Below are 26,608 nucleotides of genomic sequence, written 5' to 3' on the forward strand. Positions count from 1 at the left end.
GCTAGGCACTAGTCCCAGCTGAAATGCACATGTGCACGTAGATGTTTGTAATGTTAGAATTCGAAGGATCTGTCAGTAAAGATTTGAAGTTTTGTCTAAACTAAAATATTGTATTTGCTATGAGTATCATGCTGTTGTTTTCTCATTCTCATGTGCAAGACACATCTTTCCACTAGTAAACTGATTTTTCCAGAGTATTCTATTTTGCAATATGTTTTGTTAATATAGAAGACAATAGGTTGGGTGATGTCCGAAAGCCAAACAAACCCCAAGCAATGTAAATGATTACTTGTACTGAAAAATGCAAAATGCAATTCCAACTTCAGAAGACTTCATAGTCTTCTAAGAGACTCCCCTTATTATACAGTGCCTCAGATGTTCACTGTTCTTTGAAGATTGATCAAAAGCTTCAGGGAAACAATATATAGTGATGAAAAAAAGAGCAGAAAATAAAGGTCATGAAATTTATTTCTCTCTCAGACCGAATGTCTGATTTTTGGTGTTTGGTGGTGTGGGGTTTTTTAATGCTGTTCTGTAGAAATTTTATGGTGGTAGCAAATGCCTTTGAGCATGCTAAAGTTGTCAGATCTTTTTTGAGTGGAAAATGACCTTCATGTTAGGTGTTGGGCAAAATGGGAATGCATCAAATATATTCTTGTCACAGCTTTGGTCCATATTTATTTCAGAGCTACTTTCAGAAGTAGTGTTTCTTTCTTTTTGTCCTCAAATACCTCTACATTCAGAACTTTTCTTCTGAGTATTTTGTTGCATAGTCCTGGGAAATTTTTCAGGATGTCAATAATTGCTTTTATTTAAACACTGTGAAGCAAAACAGGTCATGGTATAGTAACTTATTTTTTCCTTCTTAGCTAGTACAATTTACCTGCTGATTAAAAAAAGTTTCAGGTTTTTTAGGTAGCTGTTTCTTTGTACATTTAATAGTTATGTCCTTTTTTTTTTTATGTAGGGCATAGAAGTGACATCACTTTGCTTCAGTTTCTTGAATCTTGGTTTTTTCTGTATACTCATCTAGTGTAGTGGGAATGCCATTTTTCTATAAAGATACTTCTAAAATTTATTTGAAAAGTATAAATTAGCAGCACTTTTATCACTGCAAAACTTTTCATTGCTGTTCTTCAGGCTACTTTTTTATTTTGTCATTTCACTAAGTAATTGAGGTGCAAGGTTCAGCTTGTTGAATCCTTTTTTTTTTTCTTGTAATCTTGTAGGATTACAAGTTGTAGGAGAGAAAATTATATAGAAATTGCAACGATAGATTTGGTGTCAAGTTATGACCTGACTAATAATACTTTCAAGATTTGTTTACATTTGTGGGTTTTCATTCTATGGTGTAAGCAATAGCATAGGAGTAGGGTTTTTTCCTCTACTAATTACAGTATTCTTCTGGTGTGGAAAGGGTCTTTCGGGAAAATTTCTACTTAAACTTAACACATCCAAGTTTTTGTTATACTGTAATTCAAAACATTCTTTAAGCATTGCTTATTGGCCTTTGATGCTGTGGTCTTCTGATGTGGGTTTGTTTCTACCCTTTTTTTGTAATCTTCACCCTTTTTGTCCACTAAAGGCAAACTGCACAGAAGTACTAAAATTGTTGCCCATACGTTAATTACTGATACTTGTGGTTTCGTTTTTTCCACATTACATTGTGGATTGTTTTTTTAGAAGTATTAGGACTTAAAAGGGTTGATAAAGGACATCTCTAATAGCATTAAAAAACAATGCAATCTGAGCTATATTTCCCTGGCTCTGAATCATTGATGCTATCATTTCATCCATTCATTTAGAAAAGGAGGTGATTAAGATCTGATATTTTGGGAGAACAGAACCAAATAAAAATTCTAGGTCTTTTTACTGGAAATGTGAATAAAAATATGTTTATTTTTTACTTTGCAGTTTGCCTTTGAGAGGCTCTACTTTACTATTATCTAAAGAGTGGGAATATGTGGAGGAGATCCAAAGTAGGAGAAAATGGGGTTACTTTATCAGAAACTGGAGTTCTCCTATTGGGTCATCTCCTCCACTCACCCGCCATCCTCCCCACTGAGCTTTGCATCCTTGTGATCGGCTTCCAGTGTAGTTAAGGGAGCGTGGTACCAACGTGGATAAAGGGAGATGGGTCAACCTGTTTGACACATGCATGCTTACATACAAGAAATTCAAAATTTCAATGGCTCTAAGGTAATTGTGGCACTCCGAAGAAACTTCAAACTGTGTTTTTCTGTGGAGGAGATTTTCCAATAGAATTCCAGCTAATGGTAAGTAACCCTATTATACATATTACATAGATACCAGAAACATTCGTGTCTTTTGACACTCAACAGTGAAGAATACAAGTATTACTATGTAGTAATACTACTTAACTTCTTTTGAAAGTAGTTTTCAGAGGAGTGTAGTGTTATTCAAAGTCCAATTCAGTGTATTTTCCAGGTTTGTAACTGTTTAATTTCTGGCAGGTTTTACAGTGAATGACAGCTACAATCAACAGACTCAATTTCCAGCTGTACAGCAGCTGCAGGATTCAAGCACACTTGAATCTCAGGCTCTTTCAACGAGTTACCATCCACCAGCCCTTCTTCAGGTTCCAAATACAGACACTATTAATGTAGTAAGTACTGCTAGAAGGCAGGCTTCATTGTTTTGTGTTCAGTGGTGAGTTTCTCTGCACCATTTCATTGGTGGTAAGTAAAATAAGAAGTCAGAAAAGTTTCAGGATTTCTTTTCTAGATTGCTTATGTTTAACAACTGGAAAACGAGGGTGGGAAGAGGATAAGTGACCTGACTACATGCTTCTAAAAAGAAATTTTATGTTCTGGTGTTCTAGACTTAACAAAGGATATAATGCTGTGGAGTTGGATTGCAATGTTAAAACTGAGAAAAAGACATAAAGTTATGAAATAATTGTACATTATCACACTATCTTTTGTCCTAATTCTTTGATTTCTATAGATATATATGATCAAACAATAAAAAAACCATTGCAAATGTATAGTGGTCATTCATAGAGCTTGCATATCGCAATGTGTGATGTTCTTGTGTGGTTTTCATCTTGTTAAATTTGTAAAAGAACTCAATTGCTAAAAGTACAGTTTAAATCTAACTTTTTATGATGGTAGCAGCACCTAGCATGAAGACCACCTGTCGTAATGTACTTACCATGATGATCTGCATGAGTTATTGTCTCTTCAAGCTTGTTTGCGAATTGCAAATGTCAGTCAGAGAACTAAAGTGGGGTTTAGGATCTGGAAGAGTTTGAGTAATTTCAACCTACAGGCTTTGGAGTTTTCTTCTCTTCAAATCTTAAAACAAGCTGTTGTTTTTAAGGATTATTCTGTAGTGGCTTTTACTTACAGGAATGCTCAAAAAGTACTGAAGTCTTCAGCAGCACTGTGTTTTGCTACTCAATGTTTAAAATGGCTTCTCTAGTTTTACATTTAACTCCTCCAACACTAGAAAAGCTAGACTTGTTAAATACGTTTTTGTGTAGATTCAGAGAAGTATAAATGCACCACATGGTCTATTTATTCCAATACAGTAGGTGAACATTTTGGTGCCTGCCTTCTCACTATGAAAGAGCTAGGTATCATATAGAACTCTTAATTTCTTGTCAAAATTTATGAAAGCATAAATTTGATTACTTGTATTGGCTGTAAATGCTGTAAATTTTTTGTTGCCTATTTGTGTGACTTTATTTCAGTATCGTGTTATTGAAATTTACTTGAGGCTTTGATTTTTAGACTACTCGCTTGATACAAGATCAGTCACCACAAGAAGAACTTGAATTGCATACCCAACGGCCTCATTTTCTTGAGGATAATGAAGATCAAAGTAGGCGTTCATATAGGTTTGTTATACTTCTATGTTCCGTTACAGAATTTCCTGAATCTTTTATGGCTAGTAATTGTATACAACTAATGAAAACAATTTTCTTCTAATAGATGTGAATATTGCAACAAGGGTTTTAAGAAATCCAGCCATTTGAAACAACACGTACGATCACATACTGGTGAGAAACCTTATAAATGCCAACTCTGTGGACGTGGTTTTGTTTCCTCAGGAGTTCTTAAGTCACATGAGAAGACTCATACAGGTAACAGAGTATACCAGCTCTATATTAGCTTAAACCATGTTTGGGTTTTGTAAATGTCCTGTGTAAGCAAACTTAAACAAATAGCATGCTACTTATTTGTTTCTGTTACTTTAAGGAGTTAAAGCATTCAGCTGTAGCATTTGCAATACCTCCTTCACAACTAATGGCAGCCTTACCAGGCACATGGCAACTCACATGAGCATGAAGCCTTACAAGTGCCCATTCTGTGATGAAAGCTTTCGAACAACTGTTCACTGCAAAAAACATATGAAAAAACATCAGACAGTCTCCTCAGCTGTAGCAGCAGCTACAGATACAGGAGGGGGAGGTAAATTATTTCACTTTTACTTTTACAGTCCTTACTCCATAAGAAATACAGATGTTTTGGTGGATTACATGAATGCTGTAACAGTAATATTACAAAATAGCCTTCCAGCGTGGATAATGTCTGATGTCCAGAGCTGCTAAAATTGCTGTGTTATCTAAATTGTTTAAAGAAATGTTTTCCAGGATCTGTCCAGTGTATTCAAGGTACTGTATGTGACATAGTTACTTTAGTATGTCACTAAAGTAGAACAATTTTTGTCCTAAATTACTTATACCCATATTAGTTATTGTAAAAATAAAAATCAGAAATTCAGCTTTTTTTTTTTAAAATGAAGTGCGGACATGAGTAATTAGACCTTTGAAAGAGATTAAAGTCCAAGCATGTAATGTAGTGGCCATGTGTTTAATAATAAACCCTTCTATTTTTTGTAATTTCAGCTGATAGATTAAACTAAAGAAACATGTTTTCTTTGTTTTGGTTTGATTTTTTTGTTTTGCCTTTTTTTTTTTCCTTAAAAGTTGCATGTGTTGAAGATGATGATGAAAACTCTGAAAGAACTTCCAGAAAATCTCGTCCTGGTGTCATAACTTTTACAGAAGAAGAAACAGCAGAACTGGCAAAGATTAGGCCTCAAGAAAGTGCCACTGTCTCAGAAAAAGTTCTTGTCCAGTCTGCTGCAGAGAAAGACAGAATTAGTGAGATCAAAGATAAGCAAGCAGAACTGGAAGCAGAACCCAAATATGCCAACTGTTGTAGTTATTGTCCCAAAAGTTTTAAAAAACCCAGTGATTTAGTCAGGTAAGGAATGGAAAAGTTTTGTGTGTTTTTAATTTGCTAAATTGTTCACCAGAAACTTAAGCAATAATAATTTCATATAACTCTTTATGTCAAAGTTGAATTTTGACTCATATTTACGTAACGTCAAAATATAAAATACATTTTCTGACTATGACTAACCCAGCCTTTTCATATTTATTTTCTTGCAGTATTGAAATTATTATTATGACATTTTTGAATAAATTATTTTTTCTTGCTGTAAGACCTGCATGTAAAAATCAGTTGGAAAAAAAAGGCAAATACTTCAATTTTCTTTACTTGTTCTGCTTAGTGTAATGATAGTATAAGTGTTTAACTAATTCTAAAATTAGTAAGATAGAAAATAAATATTTTTGCAAACTGATGTAAAAGTAGAAATTCAGATGTACATGTATTCTGGAATTATTAGGCATGTTCGTATCCATACTGGAGAGAAGCCGTATAAGTGCGAAGAATGTGGAAAGAGTTTCACTGTAAAATCCACTCTGGATTGTCATGTTAAAACACACACAGGTCAGTAAGATTTTGAATGTCTATGTTTAGAAACTGTTTGCTTTCTTGACCAGCTGTTTTCAGTACAGATCTTGCAAGGAATGGTATGTTTTCGCTGGGATCTAGCATGTGGCACAATGAATGGGAGCAGTCAGTGAAATTTGGTACTTATGGCATCGTCAAGTTAATGATATTAGGACATTTCAAAAAATCCATATTATTACAGCCTTCTCTATTAGTAGGCTTCTAAAGCAGTCATACACTTAGCTCCTGCAAAAACTACGTGTGCAAGTATCCATAACATTTTCGCGTCAAATCTTCTGTAGCATTTCGATGATAAATGATTTTCCTGAGCAAGAAGGTGGAGCTGAGGGATTTTATAAAGTTAAACTAGAGGAAAAAAATATAAACATTAATGTTTGCACTGCTAAGTAAATTGAAAAAGAAGAGTACAAAAAATTTGAACCTTCAACTGTTTGAATCATGCAAGTTGAATGTAAACCTAATATCTGTAGTATTTAGGTTTTTACAGTAGTTTCTCTGTATTCCTGAGAGAGGTCTGATTTTAATAGAGGTGTTCTTCAACCCTAATTTTGCATTAATTAAAAAACCCTCTAAATCTTTCATACTCCTTTTCTTCTTACCATTGAACTTCTGTAATAAACCCAATCCTGAGCTAATTAATTTCTAAAACGGGCTACAGTTTCATTAAGCTTCATTATTATCTCTTTTCAAAAGTACAAAAGACAAGATAGAAAGCTTTTAATACTGTAATACATAATTATTTTGCTCATGGAAGCTCCCTCTCTGTTGCACTATATTTGTATTTTCTTCTGTTGTTTAGTAAGAAATACTGCTTATGTGTTACATCAGGTCATCGCGTAGATTAGTATCTTGTCTCAGACAGTAGCAGATACTAAGGATAATCAAAAGAACAAAGCAGGCATTTGGTCATGTATGTCCAGATTCAAGCAGTTGGAAAGTTGTGGGACTTAACAAGAGATTGCATCTCTTTGTTCACTATCTTTAATGGAATATTTTACATTAGATTTATCCAGAGTCAGGTAATAATCTCCTTGAATATTTAAATAACAGGACTTCAACTGTTCAGTTTGCTCTTTCCTGCTTAATTTTTTTTGTTTCCTTCTCTCGCTTTTATTTTTTTTATTTCCCTTTTCTACCATTGGGTGGGGTTTTTTTTATATAGTGAGAAAGACAGCTAAATGGCTTCCTTTGTGGCACCCTGAATGTGGTAGACAGCTTTTCTGCAGCCCAGATTCCCATTGTCTTACTGACTCATGTTATTGGGCTCTTCTCCATTATTTGAAACAGAAAATCGTCAGAGGTTTACTTAGTTTTGATGAAGAAAAACTGACAACAGTGCCAGGGTTTTGTAATCTAAATCTGTCATTTGAAGTAGGTTGAATTGAATTCAGGAATTTGGTGAAAGATTCTTCTGTGTAAATGGAAACTAGAATTCAATACCAGGAATCATAGGCACACATTGGTTTTGTGATTTCTTTATGAAATGCATTGATTTCTTTCCCTTGTTTAGCTAGAAAACAATATTGTACTGGAAGGTCTGGGAATTTCAGGAGCTATAGGGAGTTTTCAGCTGCAGTGGCATCTTTTCTGCCAGATATTTACATTATGCTTTTTGTGAATTGTACAACTGTGGATTTAATTAAGGAAATGAACTCCATAGTTTGCTGTTACTTGTAGTACATGAACAATTCCATTTGAGACCAAAGATTTTTTCAGATGTTATGCAATCTGAAAGGAGAGAGAATAAGGAGGTTTGTATATGTATAGGCCAGATTTCTGTACTTCTAAATTACTTTGAGGGGCTGGTATTTTTGTCTTATGATGTTATCTTACTTAATTTTATTCATTTCCTACCTGTAATCTGTTAATTCTAGTCAGTATTGTGGCAGTATTGAAACAAGAATAAAGCTGCTGGAATTAAAAAGGAAATGAATAGCCAAGTAAGTAGAAGCCAAATGCTGAAGAGATTGAGATAAAACTTTTAATTCTCTGGTTTATGAACTGTGTAGTTAGAACAACTGGATTAGTCAGGAAGGTAAGATGAGGAGGAGGACAGAGGCATGAAGGTCACCAAGTTTGATTCTGCATGAAAGCTTTTACAGCATACTGAGTTTTAGTAATAGGAAAAAATTAATATACCCTTCATTAAGATCCTTAATTCATTTGAAAAGCAGACAAAATTATAAAGAAAAAGTCCAGTTATTTCAAATTTATTCTGTTCAGGTTAGTCCAGAATATGTTGGGGTTTTTTGTTAAATGCATGATTTAGTGCTATCAATATTTTAGAGCTTTTATAACTTCCCTTTCTGTTTTTGAAACTTTTCCAGGCCAGAAGCTTTTCTGTTGTCATGTGTGCAGTAATTCTTTTTCTACAAAAGGGAGTCTAAAAGTCCACATGCGTCTGCATACAGGAGCAAAGCCTTTCAAATGTCCACACTGTGATTTACGGTTTCGTACTTCGGGGCGCAGAAAAACCCACATACAGTGTCATTATAAACCGGAGGCAAAGAAAGTTAGGAAGCCTGTTGCCCGCACTTCAACTGAGGGACTGCAACCAGTCAGCCTTCTTAATTCATCCTCTACAGACCCCAATGTTTTCATCATGAATAACTCCGTTTTGACAAGTCAGTTTGATCAAAATTTACTTCAGCAAGGACTTGTGGGCCAGGCTATTCTGCCTGCTTCAGTGTCAGGTAAAAATGGATGACGTGGTGGTGGTGGTGTTGAGATCAAGTTCTGAACTTTGCTTTCTGTTAGAGTTCAGAAAGTTATGGCAAACACTGCTTGCCAAACAGGTAAGAGTTGTACTGAATTCATGTTTTGGTGCACATTGGTGACATAAATAGAAATTTATTTATTTAAGAACGAAAGGGAAAATGTATACAGTTCACCTGAAAAGATCTTTTTGTTTCTGCTGTGATGTTGCACTGCAGAGAGGAAGAAATTACAGATAGCAAACAGCTCTGAAGTACTTGTATTCCTTTTGGTAATACTCTATTGCCTTTTTTTAAAAAGAAGAGAAGCAAAACAGTTATTCTGTTTCTCTGCACCAGTTATTTACATGAATAATGAAGATTTTTGGTTTTCAAATACTTACATACCTTTATTTCCATGTTAGTACGTAGGATGAACTTTGACACTTTGATACTGAACAACATTTGTGCTGTGCAAAATGTGGCAGTAGCTTTCGTGTGTATATTCAGAGTTAGAATGTAAATATCATGTGTGAGTGCTGCTGTGTTTAGGTGTGGCACACTTTCCAATGAAATTTATACCAATTTCTCCATGTTTCCAAAGCTATTCTGGAGGAATTCTTGCTTTGTAAGATACTCGCTAGTTGTTAAGTAACAGTCCTTAAATCACACAGAATTTATGAAGCTTTAAAACAGGCAATCATCTACTTCAAATTGTTTTTCTTGGCATAAATAAATGTTGTCTACGTAGCTTTTGTCTTGATTTAATTTATAAAAATAAACAAGCTAAAAGAGGTAGTCAATATTGATAAATAAAAACATTATAATATAACTGTTTTCTTTGGTAGCTGGAGGTGACTTAACTGTGTCCTTGACAGATGGTAGCTTGGCCACTCTTGAAGGAATACAGCTACAACTTGCTGCTAATCTGGTTGGACAAAATGTTCAAATTTCTGGAATAGATGCCAACAGTATTAACAACATAACATTACAGGTAGGTTGCTTACAATTTCTTGCTTTTAATTGTATGGAGTCACTTTGAGGGCTGAAGAAAGTTTAAGGAGCATACATAATTCTAGAAGAGTTCTCTAGAATATACATAATTCTAGAAGAGTTCGGTACATGGCAATACCTTGCTGTATGAGTTATACAACGTTAGAAGACTTAAAAAATAGCTGCACAATGAGGTATTTTTCTGGTTTGGTTTTTCTTTTTCATTTTTTTTTTTTACTCATCTGGGATTTTGGCATATTGCTTTAAAATATGGGTTTTTTCTTTTAACTGCATTTTGTCTCTTCACTTTGAAAGTACTTTAGACTCCCACCCAGCTCACAAAAGACATCTCCCACTCCGATCCCCTGAAACAATCCCAAATTATTGCACAGCATAAGACACCTGTGTAACTATGCAAGTTTTTAATTGTTGGATTCAAAATTTAAATTCCTGTTGAAGTTGTAAAAGAAACAACAGAAAAAAGATGAGATGATTACATTTAAAAGTTTGTATTTGAAAGATGTGAAACAGTGATTTTTAGGAACTTGGTTGTGTTTGATTAGTTTCACAGAATCGTTGAGTTTAGAGGAGACCTGTAGAGGTTGCCAGGTACAACCCCAAGCTTAGGGAAGGGACGTCTGCAGAGCTGTATTGAGTTGCTCAGAGTCTTTCTACTCAAGGAGTTTTTAGCGTAAAATGAAGGCATTTTAATTTTTGTTTTTCTCAATCACTAAATGTCCATGAAGAGTAAAATCTGTCTTTAACTATAGACAACAGGATTTGGATTGTGAACTGGGACCTTAATGAGCCCTAGTAGCTGAAAAAAAAATAAATAATTTCCGGTATCACTCTTCCTTCTGCTCCATGCCTTTTCACTTTCAATGGCTTGAAGACAATGATAAACATTACATGCACAAGACAGTACAGAATACCAGCAGTGTGTGTACCTGATGCCTTCCATACTAATATGTAACTATGGTCATGATTTCTCAAATGTTTTGCTGATGGAAGAATCTACAGGTGAATCTGAATAGACTTGATTGACTTAAGAGACTGGCTATATGCTGACACATAAAAAATAAATTTAATTTTTTAATGGTTAATTATAAAATTTAAGAACTGTATCTACTCTATATGCAATAAATATGAATTCCGGATTTATGTTAAGAATATTCATTTTAATCTATCTTTTTTAACTTCAGATTGATCGTTGCAACTTGTTTTTCAGATCGATCCAAGTATTCTACAGCAGACGTTGCAGCAGAGTAATTTACTTACTCAGCAACTAACTGGAGATCCCAGTATGGCTCCACAGAATCCCTCCCTCCAGGCAACAGAAAGTGCAGTGCCAGCTAATGTGGTTATTCAGCCCATATCAGGCCTGTCTTTGCAGCCCACGGTAACATCATCTGCTAATATGACAATAGGATCCCTGTCTGAGCAGGAGTCTGTGCTGACAACCAGCGCAAATGGTGAGAAGTGTCAATAGTTTTATTGTGCTTTGAATTTCTTAGTTCTACTTAGTGGTATTATCCACAGTGAGAAAATGTCACACCCCTTGCCTACCCCCCCCAACCAGATACCTAATTTAATAAAATAAACATGCAGTTCTTGCATGAGCATCTTCAGCAAATTTTACAGCTTTATGTGTTACCCTTTGCTAATATAATTTTTTTCAGAAGGTGGATTAGAGAGTAGGTTTATATTAGATATTAAGTAGGAAAAAATTCTTTACTCTGAGCGTGGTGAGGAACTGGAACAGGTTGCCTAGAGAAGTTGTGGATTGTCTATCCCTGCAAGTGTTCAATACCAGGCTGGATGGAGCTCTGAGCAACCTGGTCTAGTGAAAAGCGTTGTTCTCCACAGCAGGGGGGTTGGAACTAGATGCTTTTTAAGGTCCCTTCCAACCCAGACCATTCTGTGATTCTATGCAGTGAAAATACTTAAGAACTTTCAAAGTCTTAAGAAAAATATGAAGTCTTTGTTCTGAAAATCTTAACTACAGAGGATTAAATTGGATATGAAAATTTATCCTTTAGAATGCATGTTCTAGCATGTCCCCTTGACTACATCATTTATTGTAGTTCAGAAAATAATACTTTAAAAGATTTTGTCTGTTATAATGAAAGGCTCTTCATGGATTTTTTTTTTTTTGTTCTACCCCTTATATTTAGGTGCACAGGACATTTCTCAAGTCATAACTTCACAGGGTATGGTGTCATCTTCAAATGGACAACATGAGATAATGTTGACCATAAATAATTCCAGTTTGAGTCAAGTTCTAGCTCATGCTTCAGGCTCTACTAATGTGACCTCATCAGGAAGTCCTCAAGAAATCACTCTTACAATATCTGGTTGGTATTTTTAAAAATCTTCGATAATACCAGATCTCTATTTTATAAGATAACATTTGAAGGTAGTTAAAAGAATCTAATTAAAAAAAAGATTGTATTTTGATTAATAACATTTCTTTAATAGATCTAGTATAATATTTAGTACATTTTTCTTTTGCTTCGTTTTTTCTTTTATTTCTTGTTGTTCCTTTTCTCTTTTCTCTTTTTTTATATTCTGTAACGTGTTTAGTGTTTTTAAGTGTCATGACAATAACGTCTGTGTTCTTCTTCTGCTTGATCATGAATGTTCACTCATCTAAGAAAAATGGTGTCCAACAACTGATAGATTTGATTTTCAGTTTCTGTGTTTCAGTTTTTATGTTTTATGCTGGTTGTCCATCAAGCAAAGTTAACACATGTTAAGTGATGTCTTTACAAGACTTGTTCAATGCAATTCATTATCCATATAGCAGATGTAAAAAGTCACACTAACCACATTTGGCCTTTGGTTTGCTGGATTTTTACTGATTCGTGAATTTGGTATCTCGAATCTAGATAAGTAAGATCCATATTTGTCTAAATATTAATAATCTCAGGTATTTCTGTAAATCTTAGGATCTAGATTGTTATAATTACATCTATATTAGAAACTCGTTGTACCTCTGCATAAAAATCTGCATTTGTAGAAATTAATTTTATGTTTTGGTTGTATTTTCTACTTTTATTATTTTATGATCTGTTGTTTTCAGTTCTAAGAACAGTAGCAGAATAATGTTGAGACATTTCCAGTTATAATAGGGCTAATTTCTGTTCAGGCCAAGATCTTATTCAGCATAATTCTGGAGGCAGTGATCTGAATACTGGCTTAAGGCTAACAGCGCCAACCATCAGCAGTCAGACTACAGGTGCTACATTAACTATAAGCAATGACCAGCTGCTTTCTCAGGGCCCTTCACTAAACGCTCCAGGTATGCATATAAAGATTTCTGTAATTAGAAGTGGTAACGTTTTGTTAAAAAAATAAATATTAGACCAGGTAACTAAATATTAAATGGTATAATCTTGCACATTATGATTCAGGAACTACAGGGCTTTGTGTGTTTTTTCACAGTCTTTAAATTGTTATGTCAGTTTAAATGAACTTTATTCCACATAGTAAGTAGAAAATGAAAGCAAGAAGACCTATCTTATAGTACTTCAGGGCAGTTAAAGGAGTATTGAAAGGCTATTTCTATAAATTGGCGGACAGAGGAATCTTGTGTATTTGCCGCAAATGTGATAAAATATCAGTCACTCTCGTATTCAAATTTTGAATTTTTAAATACATATATCAATTTCTACCTATATCTGTTTATATACACACAAACGTGTTTGGTCAATATTATGTCCATCAAGCTACATTTAGATGAAATTTTTCTAATTTTATCATCTGACTCTGACAATTTTAATTCTTGATTAGCTGTTTAACTGGTTTAGTTGACTCCAAAATAGAAAGTCCTAGCGAATGAGAAATAGAAATTAAATTCACTTAAAATAAGTTGGCAGCTAAGAGTTTTTTATGTAACAGATTTTTTTTTTTTACCATTTTGCATCTATTCCAGAACTTAATACAACAGGTGGAACAAACCTTCCTTCAACAACACCCATATCACAGACTGCAGTTTCTGCCCAGAATTTGGTAATGTCTTCATCAGGAGTTGGAGGAGATGGTAGTGTCACTTTGACTCTTGCTGACACTCAGGGAATGTTGTCAGGTGGTCTTGATGCAGTTACACTTAATATCACTTCACAGGTAAGACATGCGTTTCTGAACTGACAGATGAAGTGATATTACTGTCTTTCAGGGCAGGAACTGGAAATTTTGCCTAGAAAATAATTCTGTCCTGTAAATACCTAATATTTGAAAACACAGTTAACTTTCCTTCTTTCTGCCAAAGATTTGTGCATACTGGCATCTAGAAACATGAACTGTTTAAACAGAAGTGCAGATAAATTTTCCAGGGTTATTTTTTTTCATTGAATAGATAAGTTCTACTGTTTTAGTGATAAACTGTGTACTTCATCATCACTATTCAGTAATACAGCATAGTACTCCAAAAAATATGGATTACTATTATTTAATATGGTAATTTTTTTCTTTTTCTCTTTGTGAACATGAAAGTTGAAGAGCAGCTGCAACAGTTCCTTTCACAGCAAGTAACAGGATAGAATTTAATTGACTATCTTTAATAACAGGTGGCATTATAAAAAAATTATAAAAATAGTGCTATATGGAGTATCATCTCCCCACTAACTTTACCATTAGTTTCATTTTTATCATGTTTTTGTGATGTCATAAAGAGCCAAAGACACATTGGCAATACAATCTACAGAGTGGGGAGATTGAAAAAATTAAAAGTCTAGAAAGTGAAAATTTAGGGTCATTGTGCAGTTGAAATCTCAGTGTAGATGAAAATTTACGTGACTACAGTTAGCTGTTTAAATGTACCTGTTTAAATATATAATTCTACTGCTTTTGTTTTTTCTTCTCACTTCTTTGGTAGGGTCAACAGTTCCCTGCTATACTCACAGATTCCAATCTCACTAGCCAAAGTGGATCAGGCTCACAGCAAGTTATACTGGTGAGCCATACACCCCATCCAGCACCTGCAAATTCTGATGAAATAACGTATCAGGTAGATAGTATATATTTCTGTATCTTTTTGTGGACAAAAGGACATTATTTAATCAAAATACTGTAATAATTCCTTTATAACCTGAATCCTGGAGGCTGATGTCATTCTCAAATAAGAGTATTGGGAAGAGGTTCTCTGTGACTTCCTAGTCACACAGATTCTGTTTCAAGTTTTGAGTTAAAAAATACGTACACATACACAAAAAAGAAATGCCGTTTATAATGTGTTTCTTTCCATAAATTAAATAACCATGCTCTTAGCACAGACTGCTCCAAAAATTTCTAAGTAAGTTGGTATTTTGATTAAACCAGACAAAGTAGGGAGCCGTGGAAAAAAAAATAGCACCTATTGGTACACTTTTTACATTTTTTTCTGTAACCAAATTGTTTTAGTAGTGGTGCAACTAAAGTCTTTTCAGCTCCATATGTGTTTGAATCTCAATAGAAACTTTTACATATGTAAAATAGTATTAATATTAGAAAAAGTAGTTCAGACTTCTCTTCTTGAAGGCCCACCAACCTTGTTGCCCACCAGCTTGGTGATGCAAGCCCTAAAATAGGAGAAATGGGAGAGGCAGATGGTGACCCACAATGAAGTGAAGAAGTGGTGGACTGCACTGGCAAGCAGAGGGCAAGATATGGATAAGTTGTGGCTGATACAGGCACAAGATACCTCGAAAGTAATAAAGACCGAAGGAAGGGGGCCCACCTGAAATGTATGTGTATGAATAAAGGTGCTGAGATGATGGCTTTAGAGAGGAAACTTCCAACACTCTGCTTGGAACAATGTTCACAACTAGTTGTCTTTCTGAAGTGCCTGTTCACTGATGCATGCAGCATGGGAAACCAATGGGAGGAACTTAGAGGTTCATTAATGTTCTTCATTTAGTGACCTGAGTGGTAGAACAGAGTGCATGCTCATCAGGTTTACAGAGATAGAAAACTGGAAGGAGTAAACAGACTGAATGGTTGTGCTGCCATGCAGAGGAACCTCAGAAGGCTGGAGAACTGGGCCTATAGGACACTCATGAAGATCAGCAATAGGAAGCGCAAAGTTCTGTCCCTGAAGAAGGACAATCCCATGCATTAGTACACACTGAGCGCAGCAGGAAAGCAGCTTTTCAAAGATGGACCAGGGGATACTGATATACAAATAGTTGACCATGAGCCCGCAGTGCAGCAAAGAAGGCCCAGCAGCATCTGGGGTTCAATAAAGGGAGTGTTGCCAGCTGGTCAAGAGAATTGATCCTCCCCTCTTCTCAGTACCAGTGAGAATGTATCATCTGGAGTGCTGTGTCCAGTCCTGGGCCCACCAGTACAAGAGACACAGATATACAGGAGTAAGTGCAGTGGAGAGATACAAAGATGAATAAAGAATTGGTGCATCTAACGTAGAAAGAGAGGCTGAGAGAACTGGGACTGTTTGGCTTGAAAGAGATTCTAGTTGGGGGGTTGTTACCAATGTACATACATACCTGATGGAAGGGACTAAAGCAGATAGAGCCAGGCTTGGCTTAGTCATACCCAGTGTAAGGACAAGAGGCAATTGGCACAAATTAAAACAATTCCATCTGAGCATAAACCCTGTTTTACTGTGAGGGTGTTTGAATAGGAATAGGTTGTCCAGAATGTTCATGGAGTCTTCAGTGAGTGACATTCAGAACATGTCTGGACATGGCACTGAGAACATTTGACTAGACAATCTCTAGTCATCCCTTCCAATTTGAGCTATTCTATGTTTCTAATAATACCTTGTGCATGTGATTTTTTACATTTGCATATGCTTATGGGTGTGAGTTCTTAATTCCAGCATTCAAATACTCTGTGAATATGGATATTTTAAAGTTTAACATGAACAGATTTTGTTACTCTTCTGAATTTAAAACTAGATTTTGTGTCTCAAGATATATATTCTTTCATGAATCAGGGTGTCATTTCATAAGGCTTATTGTCATATCACTTGTGAAGTGTGACTATGTCTGTGTAGCACTGTTGTAATAACTCAAAATGTAGTAATAACATAAGGTGGTTGTCATTGTGTACGATGTTGTTTTATTTAATCATGGTGACTATGTTGATTGACTTTCCAACATTTCACACTTTTCCTGAGAACATCCAGCTAGTTGGAAACACACACACAAGTGTTTTTTGTAATTTCTTTCAACGTGTTTTATCTTGCATCTTTGATTTCTAGTATGGATAATATTCTACTATGTTTTGTATCTTTTCAAGTTTAGTTTATCCTGAATAATTTATTCAGAGTACTGCTTCCTTCATCTTCATTTGTTACTTTCTGCGTTACTGTATTTAAGGTTCTTCTGTATAAAGTTGAAGGAATTTGGTGTTAAATTATTTGAAGGAAGTGAGATTTTCCCAAACATTTCTCATTAATTAAAATGAAACAAAAATGCAACACAACACTATCCAAATTCTATCAATTATTCATTATGTTTCACTACTTCTAGAGGCAGAGCTTTACTTCATTATGAAAATAGAATCCCCAATAAAGAAATTGAATAGAAAATATTCTTCTCCTGTAAAATCAGAGATACTTTCTTTTCTGTCTGAAACATTTTTGGCTTTGAATTTTCTTCGGGGAGAAATGTGAGAATCGTCTGAGATGATGTTCAGGAGTATAAAACAGAATGTAGAAAAATATTGTTACAAACACATTCTATTTATAGTTAGAATAATTTGATCATAGCTACTATTGTAGTTTTCTTAAAATGCATATATATGTCATTCTTAAGAGCAGTGAAATAGAAATTCGTATTTCCATACAACTTATGTATGTAAATACTTCCTTTGTATTTGTAAGTTGCTTGTAAGTACTCTCAAAAAATTGGTTGAGGTAGATTCAGAAAAATAAGTCAATGTTATGGATGTGCCTATGAAATAATCTGATAGTGTTTTTGTAAATTGTTGTAGGTGACAGAGGTTTCCCCTAATGTGACTAAAAGCAGTCAAGCAGAAAAAGAAAGTCGTGGGCACCAGTGTTTTGAGTGTAGTCAAACCTTTTATTCAGTGACCATGCTGACGCACCATTGTAAGGAGGTTCATGGCAAGGAACGAATACACGTTTGCCACATCTGTAATAAAGCCTTTAAGCGGGCAACGCATCTCAAGGTATTTGGTAATAATAGTTGATTGTTCTGTTAACTCCTTCTTTGTTTTGGACTTTTTGTGATATTAACAAAAGGAACCTGTTATCCCTTTGTCTTTGCTTTCCTTTTACAGTGTGAGAGGTGTGCATCTGAGAGAGGGAGTCTAAGTGATAATGTATACACAGATAGAGAACTCTCTTCTGGAGCACAGAGAGGATTTTAATGCATATATTGACTACAGAATGAAAAATGTGAATGCCTGTCATGCAAGTAGTAGTGCCAGGAAAAGATTTCACTTTTGTTTATGAATATCATCTCTGCTAATCCTGATTTCCAGATAATATTTTGGAATCTCAGGAAGCTATCTGCTATGCACTCATCATTTGATTTGTAGATTCTGCCTTGTGGGTGGAAATGATATCTGTAGAGGAAGCGTTTGTTTTAAAATATCCTTATGTTATTGCTGTTGTCTAGGATATTTTCTGTGTTCTGTTTTCTAGATGATGAACAACCAGATACATTGAAGTCTTTTCAAAAAATTAGTGATGTATTTAAGTTCCTAATTGGATTATAGGATGTTCCTGTTGGGGGTATTGGGCTGTACTAGGCAAGTGCTATGTTCAGGCCAGTATCCTATCTCTGAGAGGTACTAAATGGAAGTAATTTGAAGAAGATCTTTAGAAAGAGGGCAAACATATAACTTGCCCAGAATTTTGCCAGCTTCCCAGAGTTTATAGCAGGAAATTCCTAGAGCCAAAGGCAATGTCTTTGTACTAAGTAGCTTTTAGGAGAGCTCTTCAATAGATTTCCTTTAACTCCAATATCATATTTTAAGGAAATATGCTCCGTTTGTGAAGTTCACCCCCTTGGACTGTTTATGTCTGTCAACCAGACTATTGGACCTTGGGGAAACTGTCATAAAATGTGTTGTTGTGAAACTTATTGTTTAGAAGAATTTTTTCAGGAAAAAAACCAAAACAGTATTGGTACTTGTTTTCCTTAAGTAATGATAACAAAACCCAAATATTGGTCTCTCTTCAATTTGTTTTCTTAGAACTGGCTGTTGTTACATTTTTTTGTCATAATTAAACCTTGATTTCTGTTATATACTGGACCCATGTTAAAGATGTGACAACAGAACTTCCTGCCCTTGTATGTCCCTCGGATTATTATCCATCAATGATTTTTCAGGTAGGCAGCGATGAAGTTGCAATGAGAAGTTCAAAGGCAGTCACAAGAGACTTCATGGCCTTGGAACAACTTTTTAAGGGATCAGAAGAACAAGTAATCTTTTCTTCTATCCTTCCAGTTGCAGGGAATGATGAAGGAAGAGACAGCAGATCAATAACTATCTGAGACTGGCATCAGCAGCAAAATGTTGGGGTTTTTGATCGTGGATTGGTCCACATGACAGCAGGCCTGCTGCAGATGGGCTACACTTGTCTCAAAGGGGTAAAAGGATCTTTGAGGAGTTAGCGAGGCTTATTGAAAGAGCTTTAAACTAGGTTTGTAGGGGGAAAGGGATAAAACCAGTCTCACTAGAGATAAGCTTGTGGGTGGCACACCAATGTTTGAGGAATCATATGCTAGCAAGGCCCTTCAGTCTGCTCCACAGTGGAGCATGTTTGAAGCGTCCCTGTACCAGTGCATGCAGCACCGTAGACACCTCAGTGGAGGGAGGGGAAATGGCCAATGACCTAAGACACATGTCTATAGGGCAGGATGGAATCCACCCATGCATACTGAGGGACCTGTCAGAAGAGCTTGCCAAACCACTTTCAATCATTTATGAGCAGCCCTGGCTCCAGGGAGGTCTCAGTTGACTGGAGTTTAACAAATGTGACACTTGTCTACAAGAAGGGCTGGAAATAGGATCCAGGAAACTACAGGCTTGTCAACCTGATCTCAGTGCCAGGAAAGGTTATAGATTAACTCATCTTGAGTGCCATCATGTGGCACATACAGGACAGTCAGTGGATCAGGCATAGCCAGCATGGGTTTATGAAAGGCAGGTTCTGCTTGAGTAATTTGATTTCCTTCTGTGACAAGGTGACTTGCTCAGTGGTGGAGGGAAAGGCTGTGGATGTTGTCTACCTGAACTTTAGCAAAGCCTTTGACACCATTTCCCAGAGCATTCTCATAGAGAAGCAGTCTTCCAATGGCTTGGACCGGTGCACTGATCACTGTCTGTATGGCCACGCCCAGAGTGGTGATGAATAGAGTTACATCCAGCTGGTGGCCAGTCCCAAGGGGTGTTCCCCAGGGCTCAGTACTGGGACCACTTCTATTTAATATCTTTATCAATGATCTGGACAAGGGGAATCAAGTGCACTCTCAATAAGTTTGCAGAGGACACTAAGTTGTGGGGGAGTGTTGATCTGCTGGAGGGCAGAAAGGCTCTGCAGAGGGATTTGGACAGTATGAGATTCAACAGGCGAAGTGACAGGTCCTGCACTTGGGTCACAAGAATGCTATAGGCCAGGGGTGGAGTGGGTGTGAAGCAACCCAGTAGAAAAAGAGCTGGGTGTACTGGTCAGCAACAGTTGAACAAGATCCAGCAGTGTGCCCAGGTGACCAAAAAAACCAGTGGCATCTTGGCTTGTATCAGAAATTGCGTGGCCAGCAGGACCAGGGTAGTGATAGTCCCCCTGTACTTGCCACTGGTGAGGTCTCACCTCAAATTCGGCTTTGGGGCCCTCTCTTCAAGAAAGACAATGAGATCCTGGAGTGTGTCCAGGGAAGGGCAGCAGAGCTAGTGAAGGGTGCCAATTACAGGTCTCTAGTGAGGAGCAACTGAGGGAGCTGGGGTTGTTTAGCCTGGAGGAAAGGAGGCTTGGGGAAGACCTTATCGCTACAAATACCTGAAAGGAGGATGTAGGCAGATGGGGGTCAACCTCTTCTCCAAGGTAACAAGGAATAGGACAAGAAGAAATGACCTCAGTTGTGCCAGGTGAGGTTTAGATTGGCTATTAGGGAAAAATTTCTTCACTGAAAGCTTGTCAGGCATTGGCACAGGCTTTACAGGGAGGTGGTTGAGTACCCAGCTCTGAAGATATTAAAATATGTACATGTGGCACTGTGAACAGTGGCTTAGTGGACATAGTTTAGTGGTAGGTTAGGACAGTGCTGGGTTAATGTGTGGCTTTGATCTTAAGGGTCTTAAAGGACAGTTTCATTTACCACTGGACCATCATGTACTAAAACAAATTCCACACATTATCAGACTCTTCTTCATTAAGGTGTTCCAGAATGTCAGCTGTAAGCAGCCTTTAACAGGAAATTCAGCAAAGAGGAAACCATGGGGTTTGGCTTAGGGTTTTGGGAAGGGTTCAGTGACCTCTTACTCATGGTTTTCATTTTATACTGGATAGTATTTTGGAGATCACCAGAAATATTAAGGGCACTGCCAGACTTCAGGCTTTTCAGAAAATCCAAATAAGAGGTAAGGGTATCAGTCTTTAGATACCAGTACTTAATTATATGGGGTTTTTTCCAAAGGTATCAGTACCAGCAGTTTCACAGTTATCCACAGGAAAATCTTCTTTAGAGATTATGTATGAACACCCCTACCACCCACCCTGCCCCCAGTGTCAAAAATTTTCAGTCCGGTGACTTCAGTTCCCCTTCTGATGTGGGTGACTGTTCTGATTTTACAGCTTCAGAGAGGAGAATCTTAAGATGTGCATTGGACTAAACTGTCCAATTCCATATCAGTATGCAGTGGAAATATCTGCAAGTTAACTGTAGATAGTAAATAAAGCACAGACATGATTCTAAGATGAAATTAAAACAGCACATCTTATTAAAACAATGGAATGAAATGAACTTTCTGCCAATCTTTCAGAGGTGGTTACAATTAATGTTTCAGGATAGGTAGAGTGGGAATAGGAGTGACATACTAATGCATGTGTGAGGGGCTAAGGGCCCTTTCAAAGAAGGTTTCCTGTTCTTCTTCTCTAATTAGATAATGCTGGTTTGGAACCCCAAGGTAGTTCCTAGCTGATGAATATGAGAATTACACAAATAAACTTGTAAAATGTTACATGAACAATCAATGAAATACTAAATATGTCTATAAAGAGGTACTTGAAGTTCAGAGCACTGTATTCCCATGAACTCTTTTTCAAAAGTATATGTATTTTACAGGAAAATTGTAAGAGATTGACAGATCAGTGGACCTGAACTGCATCACAAACTGTTCAGAGAAAGATGACAGAAAGTTTTATGGTGGCTATCTGAATGCTATCTTGTTTGCTTTCAAGTAGAAAATGGTATGGGGGGGTTATTGGGATTTGGAGGTTGGGGTTTTTTTGGGGTTTTGAGTTGGATGTTTTGTGGTGGAAGAAAGAAGCAGCCAGTTTCTGTTAATTTTTCTGGAGTAGGTCATAGTTTGCTTCCACCATTTCAAAGCTTCAGGAGGTAAGAAACAAGATAAAAGCAAAAGATTTTTATTTCCACGTAAACTGTGGTTTATGAATTACTGATTTTTCTCAGAAGACCTTATATTATTTCCCTGTAGTACTATATTGTATAATTACTATGATAATAATATTCTTCCCTGTAACCATCTCGCTGATTTTCCAGTGTAAACAAATTCTACAGATACAGTTTGACTCAGTTCGTGGAGTGAGGAATAGGACTCCATAGACATCAAGAAGGCTTATTGTTTAGGTATAGTAAAGACTAATTAATAGTTTAGTCTGTTATGAATAGACTGGAAAAGAATATCTACACACATTTTAGAAAGTGAGCAAGTATTTGCAGTACTGTTTCACAAACAGGTCTTGATTAGATTTTTAAGTTAAATATATATGTATTTCCTTTCTTTTTTAATTTGAATTCTATTTTGGTATTAATAAAGATATTTAAATGAAAAAATTAATAGATAACATAAGATGCTCTTCTAAATTTGCAAATCTTCTGGGTCCAGCATCAGTGAATTAAAAACACTGAAGTTAGAGCTGTTATAAATGCTTCTTCATGAAGGTAAAACATGTCATATCCTCATTCTGCTGTCTTACCTATAAGGGCCTTAATGATTTTCTTTTCTTTTTTTTCTTTTTTTTTTCTTCTTTTTTAATTAAGAGTTCATTATGAAGTGGTTCTATTTGCATCTTGGCACTGTGTGGCTGTGTATGAGTGTATGTTGTGATAGTCCCCTGTTTGAGGCCTCTACAGTTTTAGAATGGTACTAATTCAGGTGCTGAGGAATACCTATGTATCAGACAAGGAGGGAGATGGATACTGTGGAGGAGAGAGGGAAAAAAAATCCTATATTAACTTTAAATGCAAAGTTGTCAAAATACCTCTTTGTAGATGAACAAAGCATTTCAAGAGTTCTGGTTCAGCTTGTTTTATTTTGCTTCAGATAATTAGTGAAGGGACTAACATATGCAAAAAAAGCAAGACATACAGTTATTGGTGGAGTTTTTCAAATGTAAATGTAAAGATACTGATGCATCCGTCTTGCAAAGAGTTGATATACAAAAATAATCTCTCATTTAAAAGAAAAAAAAATACAGGCTTCCATTTTCTTCCAGCTTGTCTGCTGATGACTAAGATTCTCTGCTTTTGTGTTCAAGGTGTGACTATATTGTTTATGTTAAATACTGACATTTTTTTAAGCGGTCTGAAATTTATTTTTTTTTCTATACTGCCTTAGGAGCACATGCAAACCCATCAGGCTGGACCGTCGCTGAGCTCCCAGAAGCCTAGAGTGTTTAAGTGTGATACTTGTGAAAAAGCTTTTGCTAAGCCAAGTCAGCTGGAGAGACACAGTCGCATTCACACAGGTAACAACAGAAATTTTTATCTCATGGGATTTTCTTATGAATATAAGGGTGTTATGTTTGGAGTCCTTGCTTATGCTTTCAGCTCACTGCATTTAAATATCAACTTAAGCTTAAAAAAAACCAAGTAAATTTCTAACCTGAAATGTTTGGAAGTTAAAAGGAGGAACAGCGGACTTGAAATCTCATGATGCTTCACTAAGCTTATCTGTATTTTGGGACTGGCAGTACTGTAATGGTAATGTGAATGCATGAGCTTGTATGTAAAAGTTTGAAACACATTAATAAGAGCATATTTTAAGCCATTGTTTAAAGTGGTGTAAATACACTGGATATGATCATCTTCAAGCATATAGAAGAACGAGCAAATGAGTGGGTGTGGTCAATGATGTTAAACAAGGAATGGACTTGACTGCTGATACTGACTACTGTATACAGGGCTTCATTGTCACTGAGCTACTTGCTCAGTTCATCTGTCTGATGCCAGTGCTTTTAATCTGTTGTTTTCTTTTCCGCTTAAGTATTTTCTTTAACTGGTAATCTGTAAATAAAGATCATGCTGGCTTCTCCCAGGGAAGCCATCACATTTTCTGTGATGTAAGTGCTTTTCAGGTTGCAGCTTCTGCCCTGCTACAAGTTGAGAACTGTACATAGGATGTTAGCCCAGCTGCCTTCCCTGTCACCTTCTGTACCTGAAGAACAGTGTTCTTAAGAAAATGAGTTCTAAATATAGGAGTCAGTTCTCCAAAACAAGTTCTTTCTTTTCCCTGTCACTGCTACCAAGAAAGAGCTGTCATGGCTGCTAGAGTTAAAAAGGACAGGGAAAGCTATCTGTGTTACCGTTACGCTGGATGGGACTCCCACAAAAGGATAACTCTCAGTGAGTCAACCAGAGCTTTCTCTTTCCCCAACATGAAGCTGTTTTGTGGTTACTGAGATAGAAAGGAACATTCTGGTTATACTGGGGACAGGAAAAGAGAGACAGGAGTTAAAATGCAAGGAGATTAAAATTCTTCAGAATTCCCCAGTAATTTGCTTTCTGCATAAATGGCCTAAATAACACAGACTCTTAAAAAAGGAAATGTTCTCGTTAAGAGTACCACAAAATATTCAGAAATCAGGAGAAACAACCAGTTTCCATTCTCCCTGCTTTAATTCATGCTGCCCACTGTGATGGGCAAAGAGCACTTCAGAATGTCTGGGAACAGAGCAGAGTCCCTTTATGCATCTGCACCATCATAGGAGAAATTCTTTCTGGTTTGGAAGGACTTGTAATTCACTTAGTAAATCCTTAGATATTTTTGTTTCTTGTACCTGGGTGCTCATGGGCTAGGAATGCCCACAGGCTGTAACAAACCTTGCTAAATTCATATTTATGTTTCTATTTCAACAGTATCAGACAACATATCCATATGATAGGACTATGGACTAGGATAGGAAAGGCTAATGTAAATCTAAACTGACTTGCTTCCATAAAGGTACCATCTTTCTGTGAGAAAGTGTGATTTCTCTCCTGGTTATACATTTTTAACCATTTCTAATGGACAATACCTACTGAATCAGTGGTTAGAAGGAAAAAGCATTATTTCTCTGAATAACTCTAAATATCTCGTACTTTAAGATTTACCAATGAAGAGTGGTTTGGAGAAATGTTGAAATTAAAGGGAAGCAGATGCTCCCAGTTCTACCCAAAAGCCATTACACAACACAAGAAAGGCTGTTCACTTTAAGTGAATAAAAAAAAATGGAATCAAAAGTACTTGAGGAAACCTAGATTTCACTTCAAACTAGTGAAATAGTTGATGACAAAAAAGAAAGAAAACTTCTGTGCTTTAAAGGACCTTTTTTTGATTGTCCGAGAAATTGGATTTGGCATGCAAGCTACAGTGGATGTGGGAACACTAACATCCAGGTAATGAAGGGAGAGAGAAATTCATCCTTTAAGAACAATTGTGGGAAAGTATTTATACTCCTGCTTGTGCTTTATTGTGCTAACTAATAACGAGGTGTATATCTAAGTTCAGAAAATGCTTTTAGCAGTCCTTAATGACATACAACAATGTGTCTTTCATTGATCTCTAAGGTTGGGGTGTTGAATGTTTAATCAAAGGTCTGATTTTGCAAAGTAGATATTTTTAAACATTTAAATATTTTTAAATGAATACATTTGTGCATTTATAGTTAGAAATCAGTAGTATTCTGGTAGATTTGGATCAATCCTTTGGTAAGATGTGGGAATCACTAGTAGCTGTTGGCATAGGAGGCCACAGGTCCCATGTAGAATTAGCAGAACACTTCTTTTTTTAACATATTTGACTTTTTAGTTTCTTACAGACATCAGCTTTGTTAATTCTAGAACATTGCTTTATCTGCATTACTCTAAATGATGTAAAAAGCTGAAGGTTTCCTTGAGTACAGAAAAGTCAAACTGGTAAACTGATTTTTTTGCACCTCTGTTAAATAATTTCCTTAGATGATAAATTGGATGGGAATATCAGTGATTTAATACTTATGTAAGTATTCTGACATTTAATTTGGAATTTTTAGTGACAATATGGAGCCGTAGCACTGTTTAGAGAAGGTCTTAAGGAAAAAGGTCACGTCTGTTTCATTTCTAGGTCATCTTGATGATTTTTACTGAATTCTGAACTGTATTTTACTGTTGAAATGAAAAATTATTAAATATGTTTTTCTCTTTTATAAGGGGAACGACCATTTCAGTGTACACTATGTGAAAAGGCATTTAACCAGAAGAGTGCCCTTAAAGTCCACATGAAAAGGCACACGGGAGAGAGACCTTATAAATGTGATTACTGTGCAATGGGATTTACACAGAAAAGCAATATGAAACTGCATATGAAACGAGCTCATGGTTACACTGGTATGTAGCATAGTGGTAGTACTGGTGAGTTCAGAAAGCCATGTGCTTTATTGGGAAAGCACAAGATACTTCCCTTAAGTTATCGAGGAATTAAGCACTAATAGCCAAAGACCACAGCTGATGAGGTAATAGTTGCACACACAACCCAAAAATCAGGTTGAAACAGTGATTGGTTGCCTTTTTGGTTCCTTGTTCTTTATGTGGAACTCTGTGTACAGAAATACAGTGTTCAAAAACTATTCCAGGAAAACAATGATATTAGATTTTTTTAAATTTTTCGAAGACTGTCTTATAAATCTGCAGTATGTGAAGTAGTTGTGTAATACCTTTCCCAGCAGTCCTTTATTCTAAA

The 26,608-nt window shown here is 36.1% G+C and overlaps 1 protein-coding gene across 11 annotated transcripts in view; it reads left to right on the plus strand.

The window, feature by feature from the left end:
- ZNF236 (zinc finger protein 236) overlaps positions 1 to 26,608 on the plus strand; it is a 70,809-nt gene that overhangs the window by 42,374 nt on the left and 1,827 nt on the right. For 5 of the 11 annotated variants that reach the window (XM_032688677.1, XM_032688593.1, XM_032688609.1 and 2 more), the window contains exons 17-32: positions 2,475 to 2,626; positions 3,756 to 3,862; positions 3,957 to 4,108; positions 4,224 to 4,436; positions 4,955 to 5,234; positions 5,662 to 5,765; positions 8,117 to 8,482; positions 9,331 to 9,476; positions 10,704 to 10,947; positions 11,650 to 11,829; positions 12,624 to 12,776; positions 13,410 to 13,600; positions 14,352 to 14,483; positions 17,411 to 17,608; positions 23,249 to 23,378; positions 26,080 to 26,256. In XM_032688677.1, coding sequence (XP_032544568.1) covers positions 2,475 to 2,626; positions 3,756 to 3,862; positions 3,957 to 4,108; positions 4,224 to 4,436; positions 4,955 to 5,234; positions 5,662 to 5,765; positions 8,117 to 8,482; positions 9,331 to 9,476; positions 10,704 to 10,947; positions 11,650 to 11,829; positions 12,624 to 12,776; positions 13,410 to 13,600; positions 14,352 to 14,483; positions 17,411 to 17,608; positions 23,249 to 23,378; positions 26,080 to 26,256 — 2,925 coding nt within the window. Of the gene's footprint in view, positions 1 to 2,474; positions 2,627 to 3,755; positions 3,863 to 3,956; positions 4,109 to 4,223; positions 4,437 to 4,954; positions 5,235 to 5,661; positions 5,766 to 8,116; positions 8,483 to 9,330; positions 9,477 to 10,703; positions 10,948 to 11,649; positions 11,830 to 12,623; positions 12,777 to 13,409; positions 13,601 to 14,351; positions 14,484 to 17,410; positions 17,609 to 17,719; positions 18,705 to 18,777; positions 21,858 to 22,170; positions 23,089 to 23,248; positions 23,379 to 26,079; positions 26,257 to 26,608 lie in introns of those variants that run through there. The other 6 variants (XR_004357219.1, XM_032688653.1, XM_032688601.1 and 3 more) reach the window with 6 other exon arrangements.

Source organism: Chiroxiphia lanceolata, chromosome 1 (genome assembly GCF_009829145.1).
Source record: "Chiroxiphia lanceolata isolate bChiLan1 chromosome 1, bChiLan1.pri, whole genome shotgun sequence".
NCBI classification, from domain to species: Eukaryota; Metazoa; Chordata; class Aves; order Passeriformes; family Pipridae; genus Chiroxiphia; species Chiroxiphia lanceolata.